General features: G+C 40.5%; 1 protein-coding gene across 2 annotated transcripts; it reads left to right on the top strand.

Annotated features, from left to right (window-relative positions):
• Positions 1–2154: 2154 nt before the first annotated feature.
• On the top strand, positions 2155–13498 carry trh (thyrotropin-releasing hormone). 2 transcript variants are annotated; one of them, XM_080468658.1, is made up of 4 exons: positions 2155–2400; positions 11019–11130; positions 11540–11748; positions 12209–13498. In XM_080468658.1, the coding sequence occupies exons 3-4, from the start codon at positions 11559–11561 to the stop codon at positions 12823–12825; spliced, it is 807 nt and encodes a 268-aa protein (XP_080324784.1). In that variant the 5' UTR covers positions 2155–2400; positions 11019–11130; positions 11540–11558; the 3' UTR covers positions 12826–13498. The 2 variants fall into 2 exon arrangements, with proteins under 2 accessions (XP_080324784.1, XP_080324785.1); XM_080468659.1 differs by lacking the exon at positions 2155–2400 and having other exon boundaries at positions 11004–11130; positions 12212–13498.
• The last annotated feature ends 692 nt before the right edge of the window (positions 13499–14190 follow it).

Below are 14190 nucleotides of genomic sequence, written 5' to 3'. Positions count from 1 at the left end.
TATTGGCTTCACAGAGCCCATTCATGGTTCCCCCAGGGGGGGCGGCGAGTTTCTGATTGTTCCTGTCATTCTTTAGCTCACGCAGCCTGAGCCATCTTCGTCCACGGTGTGAGACCTAAGTGTGGCCTATTCCAGACGGGGTGAGGGAATGGAGGAGGAGTGTTGCTGGTCTGACGCCCATGTGCCGCTCATCAAGCCCTCTCATCGCACCGATTCTCTCATTGATCACTGTGGCAGACATAAAAAGCTGCAGGTACTCCACACAGCAAAGGCACAATCAAGCACTCCTCCACATGGCTCCCTGATGTCCACCTTCTGATTAGGAGCTCAAAAAGCAGAAGAAAAAAAAATGTGCACAAGAAGATAAAAACAAAACAAGAAGGAGAAGGAGCCCAAAAACAGATCAGCCTCTTCCTCAATATTGTTGTGATTTGTAACATAAATACTATAATATTGCTAACATGCTAAGAAGCAAGAAAAAAGAAAGAAAATCTAGATATTTTAAGGCTATTTCTTTCATTATTTGTCTATTTTATTGTAAAGCTTTTTTAAATTTCTTTATTTTTTTATTGCAGTTGTGCAGACAGACAGCGGATCAAGACCCAGTATACAGTATATTACTGCAGTGGCTGGTGTAATTCTTTCTCCTCTGTCACCCTGTAAAGGCACAAAGACTGAGCATGTCTGAAGTTGTTCTGTCCATGGACATATCCACACTTCTTTCGACCAATATATCACACATTGTAGTTTTGAATTATATAGACACTCACTGTGACACTCGCTCCACACCAATATGGTTCCTCCTTCAGGAACCACCTGAAGTGCTATGGAGACGCGTCCTGAGCCAAACTTTCAGAAAGGTTTGTATATGATGAAAACACTCTCCGGCATTGAGAAGGCTCCTGAAATCAAGTGTCTTCAACATTTCAGCTTAGATGTGCCTTGAGAGGACAGGGCCTGTGTTGTTGAAGAAGTGAGTGTGGGAAATCTCTTGAATTGCAACGTTTCCCTGAACTATAGTCATGAGATGTAGATTAAAATTAATAAAACAAGACTATTAGAACTTTAGTGGATTGAACCCCTGAAACGGCCACATGAACATGAACTTTCCCAACTTCACCGTCAATATTCAATATGAATGATGATTGTACCGCAGTCACAAGTCCATAAAAGTAGTGGAAATTATATATAGAAAGCTAATAGTTACATTTTTAGCAGTGATGTCTTCCAGTGAGAGTAGTAGTGTTATTATAAGTATGTTAATAGTGTGATCCACCGGTATGAAAAATATACAGGCACATAAAATATATACAGATGCATCTCAAAAAGTTCCATCAGTGAACATCCTTGAGATTATGATGACCTTAAACTTAAAACAAAAAAAATAATAGGATAAATCTCGGCCTTGTGTGACTTAATCGTTAAAACTGCAGATAAGAAAAAAAAAGCCCTTTAAAAATGTTTTAAATATCTGCAAGTGTCACAATTTTAATTAAATAATAATGCCTAAATAATTAGCTGAGTAGTAAAATGGTTGGTGAGTGTATGTCCAGAATATCTTGCATAAAAAAAAAAAGATAAAAGATTTATTTTCAAAGACGTTTTAAGTTTATTATGCTTAACCCAAATACTGGAGAAAATAAAGCGTGTCCCACCAAGATGTGAGCATCTGGAATTATGGCTTTTGTGAGAATTTTAAAATATGTCAGAGTTCTAGAATTTGTGAGCATTCTACAGTGTCTTGAAAAATCCATAAACAGCACTAAAAGATGGAAATGTTGAATTTCTAAGTATTTAACTGAGTGATGTATGGAATTAAAGGACACTCAATATCTAACTCTTTTCTTTTCTTTCTATCCAAGGACACACAATGTTTTGTGCATGTTAAATCTAAGGTTTAGTCCATTATCCTGAAGGAAAGACGTCAGATTAAAGAGGAGCATGTGATACTATCAGATGGTTCTCTTACTTTACTTATATTTCTCTTCGAACTTGTGACGAGCCTGATCTAGAAAAGAATTGGAAGTGTTTTTCTTTGCTCATGTGCTTCTCGCTGTGCAGATGATAGGGAGGGAGATAACCTCATTTGCATGTTGTGGCATTTACATTTGGGGATAAGTATACTTTTAATATGCTTTGCAGCTGCCGAGGATTTCCCGACAATTAGATCAACTATGCTGAAGGATGTGCGGGGAGGGATACTGGAGATAGGCTCAGCTGTGTGTCTGCTTTATCTCCAAACAGAAGATTGATGCTTGCATGTGTCAGCTAAACACCTTGCGGCTCCAGCTCGCTGCGCGTGCCGATACTGATGCACCAGCAGCATCTTGTGATTTTGTTTTATCCTCTCACATTCCCACAAAGCCACCGAGGATCACAGGGGGCTGAAGACTCTACTGAGTTAGTTTAACTCAAGCACTAGATCTGTGCGAAATGCATGGGAGGGGGGGGGGGGGAATCTGAGGAGGTAAAACTTTGTGCAGAGTGTACGTCTATTCTGCTTTATGGTTTGAATGTGTGAATCTCTGTAATATCAGCGAGTTAAACTATAGATCTGATATGCAGAACATAGAAAGAGTCACTTACATAACCGTGATAATAAACAAAACTATTTGCCTTCATAACTCATCTCTTCAAAGTCCCTAAATGCCAGCTTGTTCTTCTGTTACTCAAAATTGAAAATGAAATGTCATTTATTGGCACAAAATACCTTCAAATGTCTCAAACAACCAACAACTAAATTAAATATTGTACTGTGCATTTTGTTTTGTAAAGAAATTTGACTATGAAACAGGAATTTTTCTGTTATAAATAAACTGATATGCATCATAAACATTGATTTTACAAAAAAGTTTGATATTTTCATGTTGTAAGATGCAACATACTCAGTAGTGACTCGTTTCAGAAGTAGTGAAATAATGTACTCGGTGCAAATTTTACTGAAGTATCAGTAAAATGAGATATTATTGCAGCAGTGAGGGAGGAGAGGTTGAATGAATAGAATTAGTTGGCAGGCTTATTCAGCCGTTGGGTTTAACTTCTCAGGACTCTAGAAAATATGATATCTCAGGAAATGTCCTGCTTCTTCCATTTAGTCCCTTATTGTATTTTCTCAGACGTTTCATCTTGTAAACATCCATGTTTTTGTGCATCGGTACACTAACGGTGAAAATATCTTTAATAGATCCACGTTTCTGGAAACAATTGAATTTATGAAGTTACGCCTCGGATGGTTCGCAGTCCAGTCTGACAGAACTGATTCCAAGCCTGGTGATCATTCCGAATGGAGTTTACATGTTCTCCCCGTGCACACGTTGATTCTTACAATATTAAAGAAATGTTTGAGATCGACTGGTGATTCTAAATTTACTGAAATTGTGAATTTGAGCGTCTGTCAATGCTTGTCCTGTTGATGTTCGCTGGCGCTGCGATCAGCTCAGATCTCTGCTACACTTTCCTCAGCAAGCTGGTATATTCATTATCTCTTTGGTGTGAGGGAAGCAACTCAATTATAGACACGATCGCTTGGTACGGTGGAGATCGTCGATTCTGTGGAACTTCTTCCCTGAACTTATTTCCCCTTTATCACCTCTGAGGAGTAAAACATTTAAAAAGCTCACACCTGCCATTTCAGTGGAGCGTGAGACTGAAAGATCAGCTCAATCTAGCACGATCACAGCCGGTCCCAGACACCACCTGACTGTGATGGAGGAGTGCGAAGACGAGGGAGGACAGACACGCAGGAGAAGAGAGGGAGGGCGATGATAAGTGAGCTGTAGTATGTGGTAGTAGTGCACTAATCACGGTCTCTGGCTGGAGACTCACACGGGCGCCTCGCAGGTTATTGAGAGATAATGGGATTCTCAAGGCAACAGACACACAGCTAAAGACAGAGATGAAATTTGAAAATAAATAATGCAAAATCCATCCTCGTTTTTCCTCCTCCTGTGTGTGTGTGTGTGTGTGTGTGTGTGTGTGTGTGTGTGTGTGTGTGTGTGTGTGTGTGTGTGTGTGTGTGTGTGTGTGTGTGTGTGTGTGTGTGTGTGTCTTTGTCTGTCCATAATGGACTTTGTGTGTCATCTGTTGACAAATGAGGATATAAGACATTAGTCAATCTGGAAGCGTAGTGCACACAGTGTCAAACACACGCAAAATAAAAAAACAAAAAACAAATAGAAGAAACTTTTAAAGTGATATTTCGAGACATTTATAGCTGCAACTTTTTGCATTCAGGACTTGTAAGTAAAAAGTGAAACTTTAGTAAAAAAGGACTGATGATGGTAAACAGGCTCAGGGTGAGAAGAACACTAATCAAACGGCGGCTTCATGTTGTTGACACGCTGCCGCAGGGCAGGGTTGTTTCGGTTCACTTGATACCACAACAGCCTCTGCAGCCATTCCGCGGTTGCACTGCAGGATTGTCATCACTGTTTTGAATGACAATCGATAGATCGCCGTCCTGTAACAGCGCTGTTTGATAAGAATCTGCATTGATAATGATATTTGAGCACTTTGCCTGTAAAGCAGCCTCTGACTACTTGAAATGTTTAAATCAAAAGATTATTCAGACAGAAATTCAGCATGTGAGAAGTCATCAGTTTTTGTGAATCTACTACGGAATTACAACAGTAAAGAAAATAACACTTCAAAAAAAACAAAAAAACATGCATAATCTGGAAAGTTTCCCTCTGAATCCCTGTCTCACATTAACATGCAAGGCAACAACAGCCAGCAGGTCGGTAATGCTGAGTCTGTCTTCCTGACCTGTGACCATCTGTCACTCATTCCCTGCCACAGTGACCCTGTCGGGCCAGAGTCTCGTCTCGGGGGCCCCCTGTTATCACGCCATCCACCCACACTCGCTCTCCTCCATTTGTTTATTTATTTGTTTGTGTCGCTTTGTTTCCTGTCTGCCCTCATCCCGTCCATCTTCTTACCCGGCGCTGCTAACGCGCCCCTGCCGTCACCGGCGGGATGTCTCGTCAGAGGGGGCTTCGAACAGAAACAGGCTGAATTTCACCTGCCGGCAGCCGTGCTCTCCGTGACTTGCACTGAAGATTGTCAGGATTTTGTTTTAATTGTATTTAGTGAAATCCTTTGTTCATGTTCAAATGAAACATCCTCCATGAGCACAAAGACAAATACTGCAGAATCGAACTCCTGATTTCAGAGGCACAATAATGACAAACTCCAAAACATGGGAATTGTACAGCTTGCAGGCCAAATGAGGCTTTTTGCAGTCCTCACTTTCTAACGGCGTTTCTATTAACCTGTGAACAACACCCACGATACAAAGCCTTGAACTGCATCTAAATGCATAAAACAGCCAGTATAACAACAAAGTATATGCTTTTTTAAGCTTTTTTATCCTGTCATTTATTTATTTTTTGGAATCTTCTTTTGTCTGATTGTCATTCACATGTTCCTTTTTGTTTTTTGACATAATTTATGGGTCATTGTCCACTCCACATAACAAAAACAGACAAACTTCAATCATCTTTTCTTATGGATTCCCAGCAGAGGAACCGGAATGGCTGAAGTCCTAGAGAAAGAGACTCTATTGTTTTGAATGACCGTGGAAAATATAAATAAAAAGGACATTTTTAGGAAACTAAAGTTTGCATTTCACAGCGTGAAAAATATATTTTTTCAAGGTAAAAACATTCTCTGCCCTATTTTAGCTCTGTTTGCTGTCAGTTTGGGCTATTTTAATGTTCTTCTTGTCCTGTGGCTCTTTTCTTTTTTTTTCCGTGAATTGATAAAATGAATTAATTTTGTTAGTATATAAGATAAACAGTGTATTTTTTACATACAAACTATACAGATGGCAAGTTATAATAGAATAATGTCTCGTAACATCAACCACAGGCATTGATTGCAGTAGGTATTATCTGACATAAATGAATGAAATAACAAATATTCAGTATAACAGCTGAAGCAATATAGCAGCCAGTCAAATTAACGGATAAAGTGAGGTGAATTTCGCATTTGCATGAATCAGGTTTTGGGAAAGATGACCAGGAAAGAAAAATAGCACTGCCGATGTGACGACGTGCAAATGTTTGCTGATTGAATTGTAAATCAATGGTTTGTGCAGGCAGCTTTTGAACAAACAGAATCTGAGTGTTAGTTGCTCTTCAAAATGTCAGATTCATGGCTTCAGAATATTAGAGCTGATCTCAAACAGATACTTGCAATGAAACTGGGAACATAGCCAATTTCTCAGCCTAACTTTTGAAGAAACACTCCAGTAGATGAAATGTGTCAATTAAAATTACGTTTTTCATCCATAATTGATCATTTTAGGTTCTTCAAAAGACGACAGGTGAGAAAATTGAAGATAATATCTTTTAAAGGAGCTGTGCAGAAGAGGCTGCGGCTAATCATGTTCATTTGTATAGTTAAGTGGTAGGAAGAGTAAGACGAGTGGGAAGAAACAGAGAATATGATCTCAAGCTCAACACAAGGAAACACAAATTTTCATTCTGGCTTTGTGTTTGTAAAGTAATGTTTCTGATCTAAAAGAATCACTTTTTTGTTTTACACACCAGATCTCAGGCTGTTTTGGATTCCTGTCAACCAACAAAAAAGTGGAATTTTTTGGGGGGTAGTATGTGTAATAAAGTTGTTTACTGACTATAAATATAACCTAAAATAATGAAATGCTGGAAAAGACAAAAAAACACTCTTAATCTAGCTTCCAAGGTGGAAAGATTCTTTCACAGCGGCTATTCCCTCCTGCAGACACTGCCGGGGCTACGGAGCCTGTTACTGCGCGTGCGCATCTCTCCCCCTCCCTCCTGCTCAATCAGTTGTAAACAAACATGGCGGCCCCGTAGTGGTACGACTCACGGTTCATATTCTAGTTTTATCCTCCATATCAGTGGTTTTGTGGTTGAAACTCACCCCTGATAGCATCCGATGTGTCATCAGTCCATGCGGATGTCGGGTGCTCTCCATTTTCTTAACGTTTATAGTGTGTTGTTCTTTGCTCACACTCTGTGTAGTTTCATTACAAAATCAAGCAACAGCGCCCTCCAGTGGCCGGGCATACTAACCACATCGTTGTCTTTGTGTCCGCTGCTGCAGTGTAAACGCACTCCTTTTTTTTTTTTAAGGGATTAGGTGTTGTCACGTGAAACGCTGTTGTGTAAACGGGGCCTTATTAGCCTTGCAATACAAATTTGTACCACAAGATGATGTGTCAGGTCACTTAAAGAAGCTGTCAGGGCAGAAGACCAAACTGACTGCCTAACAGAGCTGAACTGTACATGATGAAAAGATTTTACACCATTAACAAAGTAAACCTAATCCGGATCCTTACAGCTTCCAACCATAAAGAAAAGACACAAAAACAGACTAGTGACTCAAAACCTCCACCCAGTGTACGACATGACTTCAGATTTACAAGCACTGATAAAGAGCTGTGACCGGGAGAGCTAACATAGACTGCAATGGTACTATCCTGAACAAGTCTTAACATACAGTATTTAAAGTACATATATTGATGTCTGCCATTTGTCACAAGCCAAACCGTGTGAATATCAATTGAACATTCGGTGAGTTTTGATTATTTTAATTGTGTGAAAATCTCCTTCCTTAATACAAGTGGACTACACAGGAGACGAAGCGGGGACCCATCCAATATGGCAGCCACACTGGCAAAGACCCCAGCAGTCAACAAATAAGACCCTTGGCAACAGTCAGCAGGAGCTACTGACCACTGTTTCTATGGTAACAGTCACTAACAGATGCCGACCAGTGATTCCATGGCAACAATCAGTGACAGAAAAGAAGCGAACGATATAAAAGGAGAGGGTAACATCACTCATTTCTGGGAAAACTACAGTCCATGGAGGAGTTAGCAGAGAATACGAACAGTATGACACTCAGTCGATCAATAACACACAGTAAATCCTGCATGTGAACCTCAAATATAATTAAGTAACACATACTCCAAGTTTGTTTGATGAAAGAGTACGGTCTCTAAAAGATCAAGTTAAATTCTAATTTAACAAAAAGGCTTTATTACATTAAAATTGTATAAACATACAAATTTCTTTTTCAAGTTTTTTGACAACGCAACTATACATTATTCTGATATAAACAATCATTTTAGTCTCATAGGTCTTTGGTTTGGAATATGAATGTTTCTCAAACTAGAAGTCTGATTACTCTGTAGAATCATAAATTCTTTGAAGATAACCTGCACCAGCCTGCAGCCATGCAGTACTGTCATGTAACAGTACAGAGGTAAACTTAAGACTGTCTTGCCTGGTAATGAAAACTCCTGATGCGTGCATTGGTGACTTCAACAAACATATTGATGCTTTGCAGGAACTGTCTTAACAAACTGGCAAAGTTTCCCCACCCCTGCAACACCAGCTACAGTAAACAGAGAAACAGAGGGCGGAGGCTAATGAGTCTTATTATTTTCTGCCACCGCACAGGGTGTACACTTAACCTATCCTCTTCCTTAGTACATGAGATACATAATACTGGACAGAATCCTAATTGTTATGATTTCCCAGTTCTGAAAGGCAGCAAGCTTTTTGTGTGGAGGATGAGCGAGAGTGAATGAAAGGAATGGAGGCTGTATTCTAATCACAGCCTTAAATTAATAAAAGGAAAAAACCCCAAACGCTGCCACTCTGTCTGTACTAAATGTTTCCTCATCCATGTGATCCGGATGCCACATTCACAGAGTAGATTTCTGCAATTCACAAGACTTTCTTTAGCACATTCCTGGTCTTTTAAACCGTTTAAAATACAAGCACACACTCTCTTGGGCTATTAATTGGTTCCTTTGGGTATGTTGTTACACTGTGGCCTAATAGGAGAGAAGGGACCTACATGACATGTGTAAGGAGGTGGACGCCCATACAGATCAGACATGTCTTAATTGTGCCACTGTCACCTTCTGTGTTCATTTGAGGCAACGTGAGCACACTGTGAAAACTCACAGCCACACGGGGATTAGCCTTTGAGCTCACGAAAACTCATTCTCCCTCCTGAGTAGAGTAACAGAGTTACACAGAGACTGATTTTAACAAAATAATCTGATGTACAAACACCCTTAACATGCTTTATAAAAAACAAATCAGTTAATCACAAGCCATGATTGTGATTGACGGTCCGTCCATGTCCGTTTTCTCACTTACCAATACTAAAAGTATAATTGCCCAAAATCAATCAGACTTCTCAATAATATAAAAATAAATTCACTCAGCATATTGAATATTTTGAAACCATGATATTGATGTTTTGGCTAAACCCACTTGAAGTATTGAACGTGACAGCACACTGAAAGCGAGTAATTATATCATTACACGGTCAATTCAATTCACGCTGACATTCAAGCGCTGACTGAGTGAGTGATGCAGGACTTCGTTCAGATGGTGGAGTGAACAGGCCGCGTCATCCACAGAGGTTCATCCTCACAAAAGTCACAGACGTGTAAATATTAAGTTTTAAGAAATGTAAAATGCTCAACAACACTAAGTATATGAAGCACGAATCTTCACAAATATATTTTCAATTACTATCCATCCATCTTCTGAAACCACTTTTTCCTGCTCACTTTGTTGATGGTGAAGGCAGAATACACCCTGGACGGGACACCACAACACACGGAGGCAGAAAGTCACACAAACTCACATGTAGGAACTATTTTACAGTGGCCAATTAATCTCAAACAGATGTCTTTGGACTACCGGGGTAGTCTAGAGTATGCAACAGGAGAACATGCAACTGAACCACCAGGAGGTTGCAGCTGTCAAACAACTGAGACAGATGCTGTGTGTTGACAGGATCTACCCATGGTTGATTGATCATGTGAAATCTCAAGTGTCTGCACAGACGCCTTGAGACCGGTCACTCCAAAACAGATAACTGCAGATATGTTCAAATCCCAAAAGGGCTGTCTGGATTGAATCATGATAACACCATGCAAAAAACATTGAGGTTACACTAAATTGATATTTACAATTTTTGCATTGGATTTGGATTTTGAGGCCTCAAATCCTTTGACCTGTTTTGAAAAACAAAAAGGGTTCAAACTAGGTGAAAACAGTAAATCAGAATGCACTGTCATATTTGCCTTGATGTACAATTGTTAAATTTAATGTCTGTCATTATGGAAAATCACCCATGAGGAAAGAATAATTTAGAAGTACAGATGAAAAAGAAGAAATTCAGACAGTGATAAAATATGACCACTGGTTCTTTGTGAAAAGACAAGTAACTGCAGTGCTGTTTTCACTGGAGGAAAGCAAATAAGGCATTAAAATCTATTTTAAACGTTGCCATATATGTAAATCTTGAGTCTACAGAACTGCTTATTAAAGTGCTGTGGCGTTTCCTGTTCTGGATGTTTAATCAGTCTTCTCACTCGCTCCCTCTTTCACTATGTAACTTAGATCCGCCTCTGATACGTTCAGCAGTGTTGCGTCGTGACCAGAAACCATACTACAATGTACATTTCTGTGGTTATTACATACATTACATACAGCCGGAGAAGTTTACATGTGACCTTGAACTCTATATGAAATGTTTCTAGGATCTCTGCAGCCTTTACTGGCGCCCTATAAACCATCACATTTCATTGTAATGATACTCGGAAGATTCATGACAGAGATCCAATTGCAAAAACAAACAAACAAATAAATCTGGATAATTGAAACGATGTGTGACAACGCAAAAACGAAAGATTGCCCAATTTAAAGAAAGGCGAATTAATAATTCACGCATTCTGAACGTCAAATGCATCGTTCAGTTATGGTTTTATCTCATCCAGTCGTGGCACCTGTCGTCTATCTTTGGCCGTTATTGGTTTATAAATGACAAATAGGGCAGTAGCCCCAATGGTGAGATAACCCGCCGCATCCACTCGCGCACGACTTGGTGACATCAGTACACATGAGGGATCCTGAAAAGTTACTCCAGCGTCGGCGTGACGACAGTGTCCGACGAGTATAAATACTGAGACTGAAAGTTTTACCATCATTGCCCACCTTTAGACTTGGCCTCACAAGGGTCATTACGAACCTGCGAGAGTCTGAGAGCAACTATCACCACTGCCGGGGGGTTGCTGGAAGCCGGGGACAGCGGAGACTTTGGACACTTTACCAGGTGAGGCTGATGCATTTCAGAACAAACCCTCTGCATGATCTCCCGTCGTGAAGTGATCCTGCTTCATTCTAGGCATCATTCCAACTAACATTTTCAAACTGGCATCATTAGTTGCTGTTGTAGTTTTTATGGTACGCCAGCTTGTTAAAAAAAAACAACAACAACAACATTAGAGGCTATAACAAATCAACAACGAAAAGCAGCTTGACTGAATCAATATATTTCTCAAAAGTTGAACAAGTGTCAAGCTGCTCAAGTCAAATCTCTAACATTTTGATTCAGAAAAATAACACTGAAACTCTTTTTTCAAGAAAAAACTATCTAATGCAAAGTTTCTTATTCTCATCACATTTTTCAGGTGAATTTCAGCTCTGCGCACTTTTCTTTTCTTTTTCCTCTTTATTAACAGACGATCAAACTAAATTACAATGAAGTCGACATGTCTGGTCATCCTGGTTTCTCTGACGATCTGCAACTTGGCGGTGTCCGGAGGACAGAGTATCTCTGCCGAGGATGACACGGACCGAATGAGCCTAGACGACTTGGTACTACAGAGAGCCGAGGGTCTTCTCTTACGATCCATCCTCCAGAAGCTGCAGGACGACGACGGGAGAAACGGTGCGTAAAACACACATTTTGTATCATTCTTAGGCTTAAAGCGCGTTTTCTGACTGGATAGAGACTCAGTTCCATTCAACAATGTATTTACTTAATGCTTGTATAAACCTTATCATTAATGATATTGATATAAGGACATCTGTGTTCAAGTTGAGACGTTCTTTGCAGTCTAGAGTTCATTGCGCACGTTTGGAGAGGGGAAATGATTTGATTTTGATTAATTAAGCCAATAATCGTCAAAGTTTAGTCTTAATGTCCGACAACGTTTGTGTTTCGCCAGTTTAAAATCGAGCTTGAAACGATTTTGTCCAGAGAAAAGACACAATGCCAAGAATGCTGACGACCACCTAGTTTTACGCGCATTTTACGCACACGCTGTTAGGCAAGGGTTTGTCTCAGGTGTTGATAAAAGTGAACTTGGGGACTGTTGAAGTAATTTTTGCTTTGTCCCCTTTCCCAGAAGGCATTGCCTCTCAGAATGAATGGGTGACAAAACGACAGCACCCCGGTAAGCGATACAGCGAGGACTTGGAGAAGCGGCAGCATCCAGGCAGGAGGGAGGAGGACGAGGATGAACAGTTCCTGGATGTGCAAAAGAGACAGCACCCGGGTAAGCGCGAAGATGAGCTGCACTCGCTGCTGGGGCTCCAGAAAAGACAGCACCCCGGAAAGCGCTTTACGATGGGACACATTTCTGACAACCCCGATGTACTCTTCAGCGAATTTTCCAAACGACAACACCCAGGGAAACGCTACCTGATGCTGCACAGCAAACGCCAGCACCCAGGTAAGCGCCATCCCGAGTATGAGGACGGTGACTGGGACTGGGAGGTGGATGGAGAGGGAGACCTGCCCGACTTGGAAAAGCGTCAGCACCCCGGGAAACGCTTTTGGGATAACTCGAGTCCGGACATGGGCACAAACAGTCCGTGCGACGTTTTGGACCCTGCGGGTTGTAGCAAGACGAGTCTGCTGCTCGACGTTTTAGACAACATCAACAAAAGTCACGCGGAGGAGAAGAGGCAACACCCGGGGAAAAGGTTCGCACCTGAGGAGGATTTAGTGGAAGGAGAGTAATTTGAGCAAGTCTGGTGTGTGTTTACTTCTGTGTTGTAAACCCATAAATGTATAAATCAACTACCATAATGAATTATAAAAAGTGAAAAAAAGAAGTTACCAAATTTCGCCTTCTACGCCACTGTATTTTGTTCTTCCTTTGACCAACTGTTTCTTTGCCGACCCGTGTTCATCTGTTTTCAAGAGCTTGTGCGTAACTATTCTCCAGACCTTGGAGTTTCCCTGGACATTATGTTTTCCGGAGGGGTCTGTGCCATTTATTAAAGAGTCATTATGATAGGTTCGTATGTTAAATTGATTAGATTACGTGACACTCATTTGGTGTCCAAATATTCAAGAATTAGTCTTCTGGCTTCGGCGACGTTCCCTCTGTGAGGCAACACACGCTTGTCGGTACAGTTCATGTTTCAGTTGAGATGAAATTAAAGTGGCTAAACGTTTGCAGTCATGCATTTAAAAAAAAATCCTCTTAATTGATTTGTGTTTTATTATTTTTTACTTCTGTAAAATATAATGTATACCACAGCAAAAATGCAGTGTCACTGATTATTTTTCTACATTAATGCACGGGTTAAGTTCATTTGAGCAAGTGTTGTAAATAAAAAGCTGCCTTTGCCTTAAAGTCAACCGCCAATGTTTTTGTTGGACAATAAAATGCATTGGTGAAAATGTATTTCTTGCTTTAGTTGTAGTAAATGCATGCTTTATCACTGCACTATTAAACCGTTGATTCAACCCAACCAGGTCTAATTAGTGTGTAGTAGTTCAACAAAGTCCCAGTCATTGTGCTGCAGCCGCTCCAAGCATGATTAATGCAGCGAGGTGGCGCGCGCGCGTACACACACACACACACACACACACACACACACACACACACACACACACACACACACACACACACACACACACACACACACACAGATGAAGCGTATGGGTCAGGTATCTCTCACTTTAATTGGGCTCATTCCATCAGAGCCTTTGGAGCAGCTGTCTATAGAGCTGATCAAAATGCAAATTACTCCTCAAGTACAAGATAGAGATGGAGACATATTGATGGAAATTCACAGAATTGTACATAGCTCTCTCTCTCTCTCTCTCTCTCTCTCTCTCTCTCTCTCTCTCTCTCTCTCTCTCGACTTTATACTCCATTAGAAAAGCTTCAGATGCAATGGACTGACTGACTGCTAAGCAAGAAAAATAGAGTAAATTACGACTTCAAACCAAACCGACGTCTTTGCACATGAAATATGTGTTTGATAGAACTAGTTGAAAGAAAGAGACGTGAATAGAATAGAAGTTCTTTATTGTCACTCTAGCAATGTTAAAACTCAGCAAGAAACATTTGTGGCTTCTGAGTTTCTTCTT

Source organism: Lipophrys pholis (genome assembly GCF_963383615.2).
Source record: "Lipophrys pholis genome assembly, chromosome: 8".
In the NCBI taxonomy this organism is placed as follows: domain Eukaryota; kingdom Metazoa; phylum Chordata; class Actinopteri; order Blenniiformes; family Blenniidae; genus Lipophrys; species Lipophrys pholis.
The sequence above is the reverse complement of the archived record's forward strand: the minus strand, read 5'-3'. Positions and strand labels throughout refer to the sequence as shown.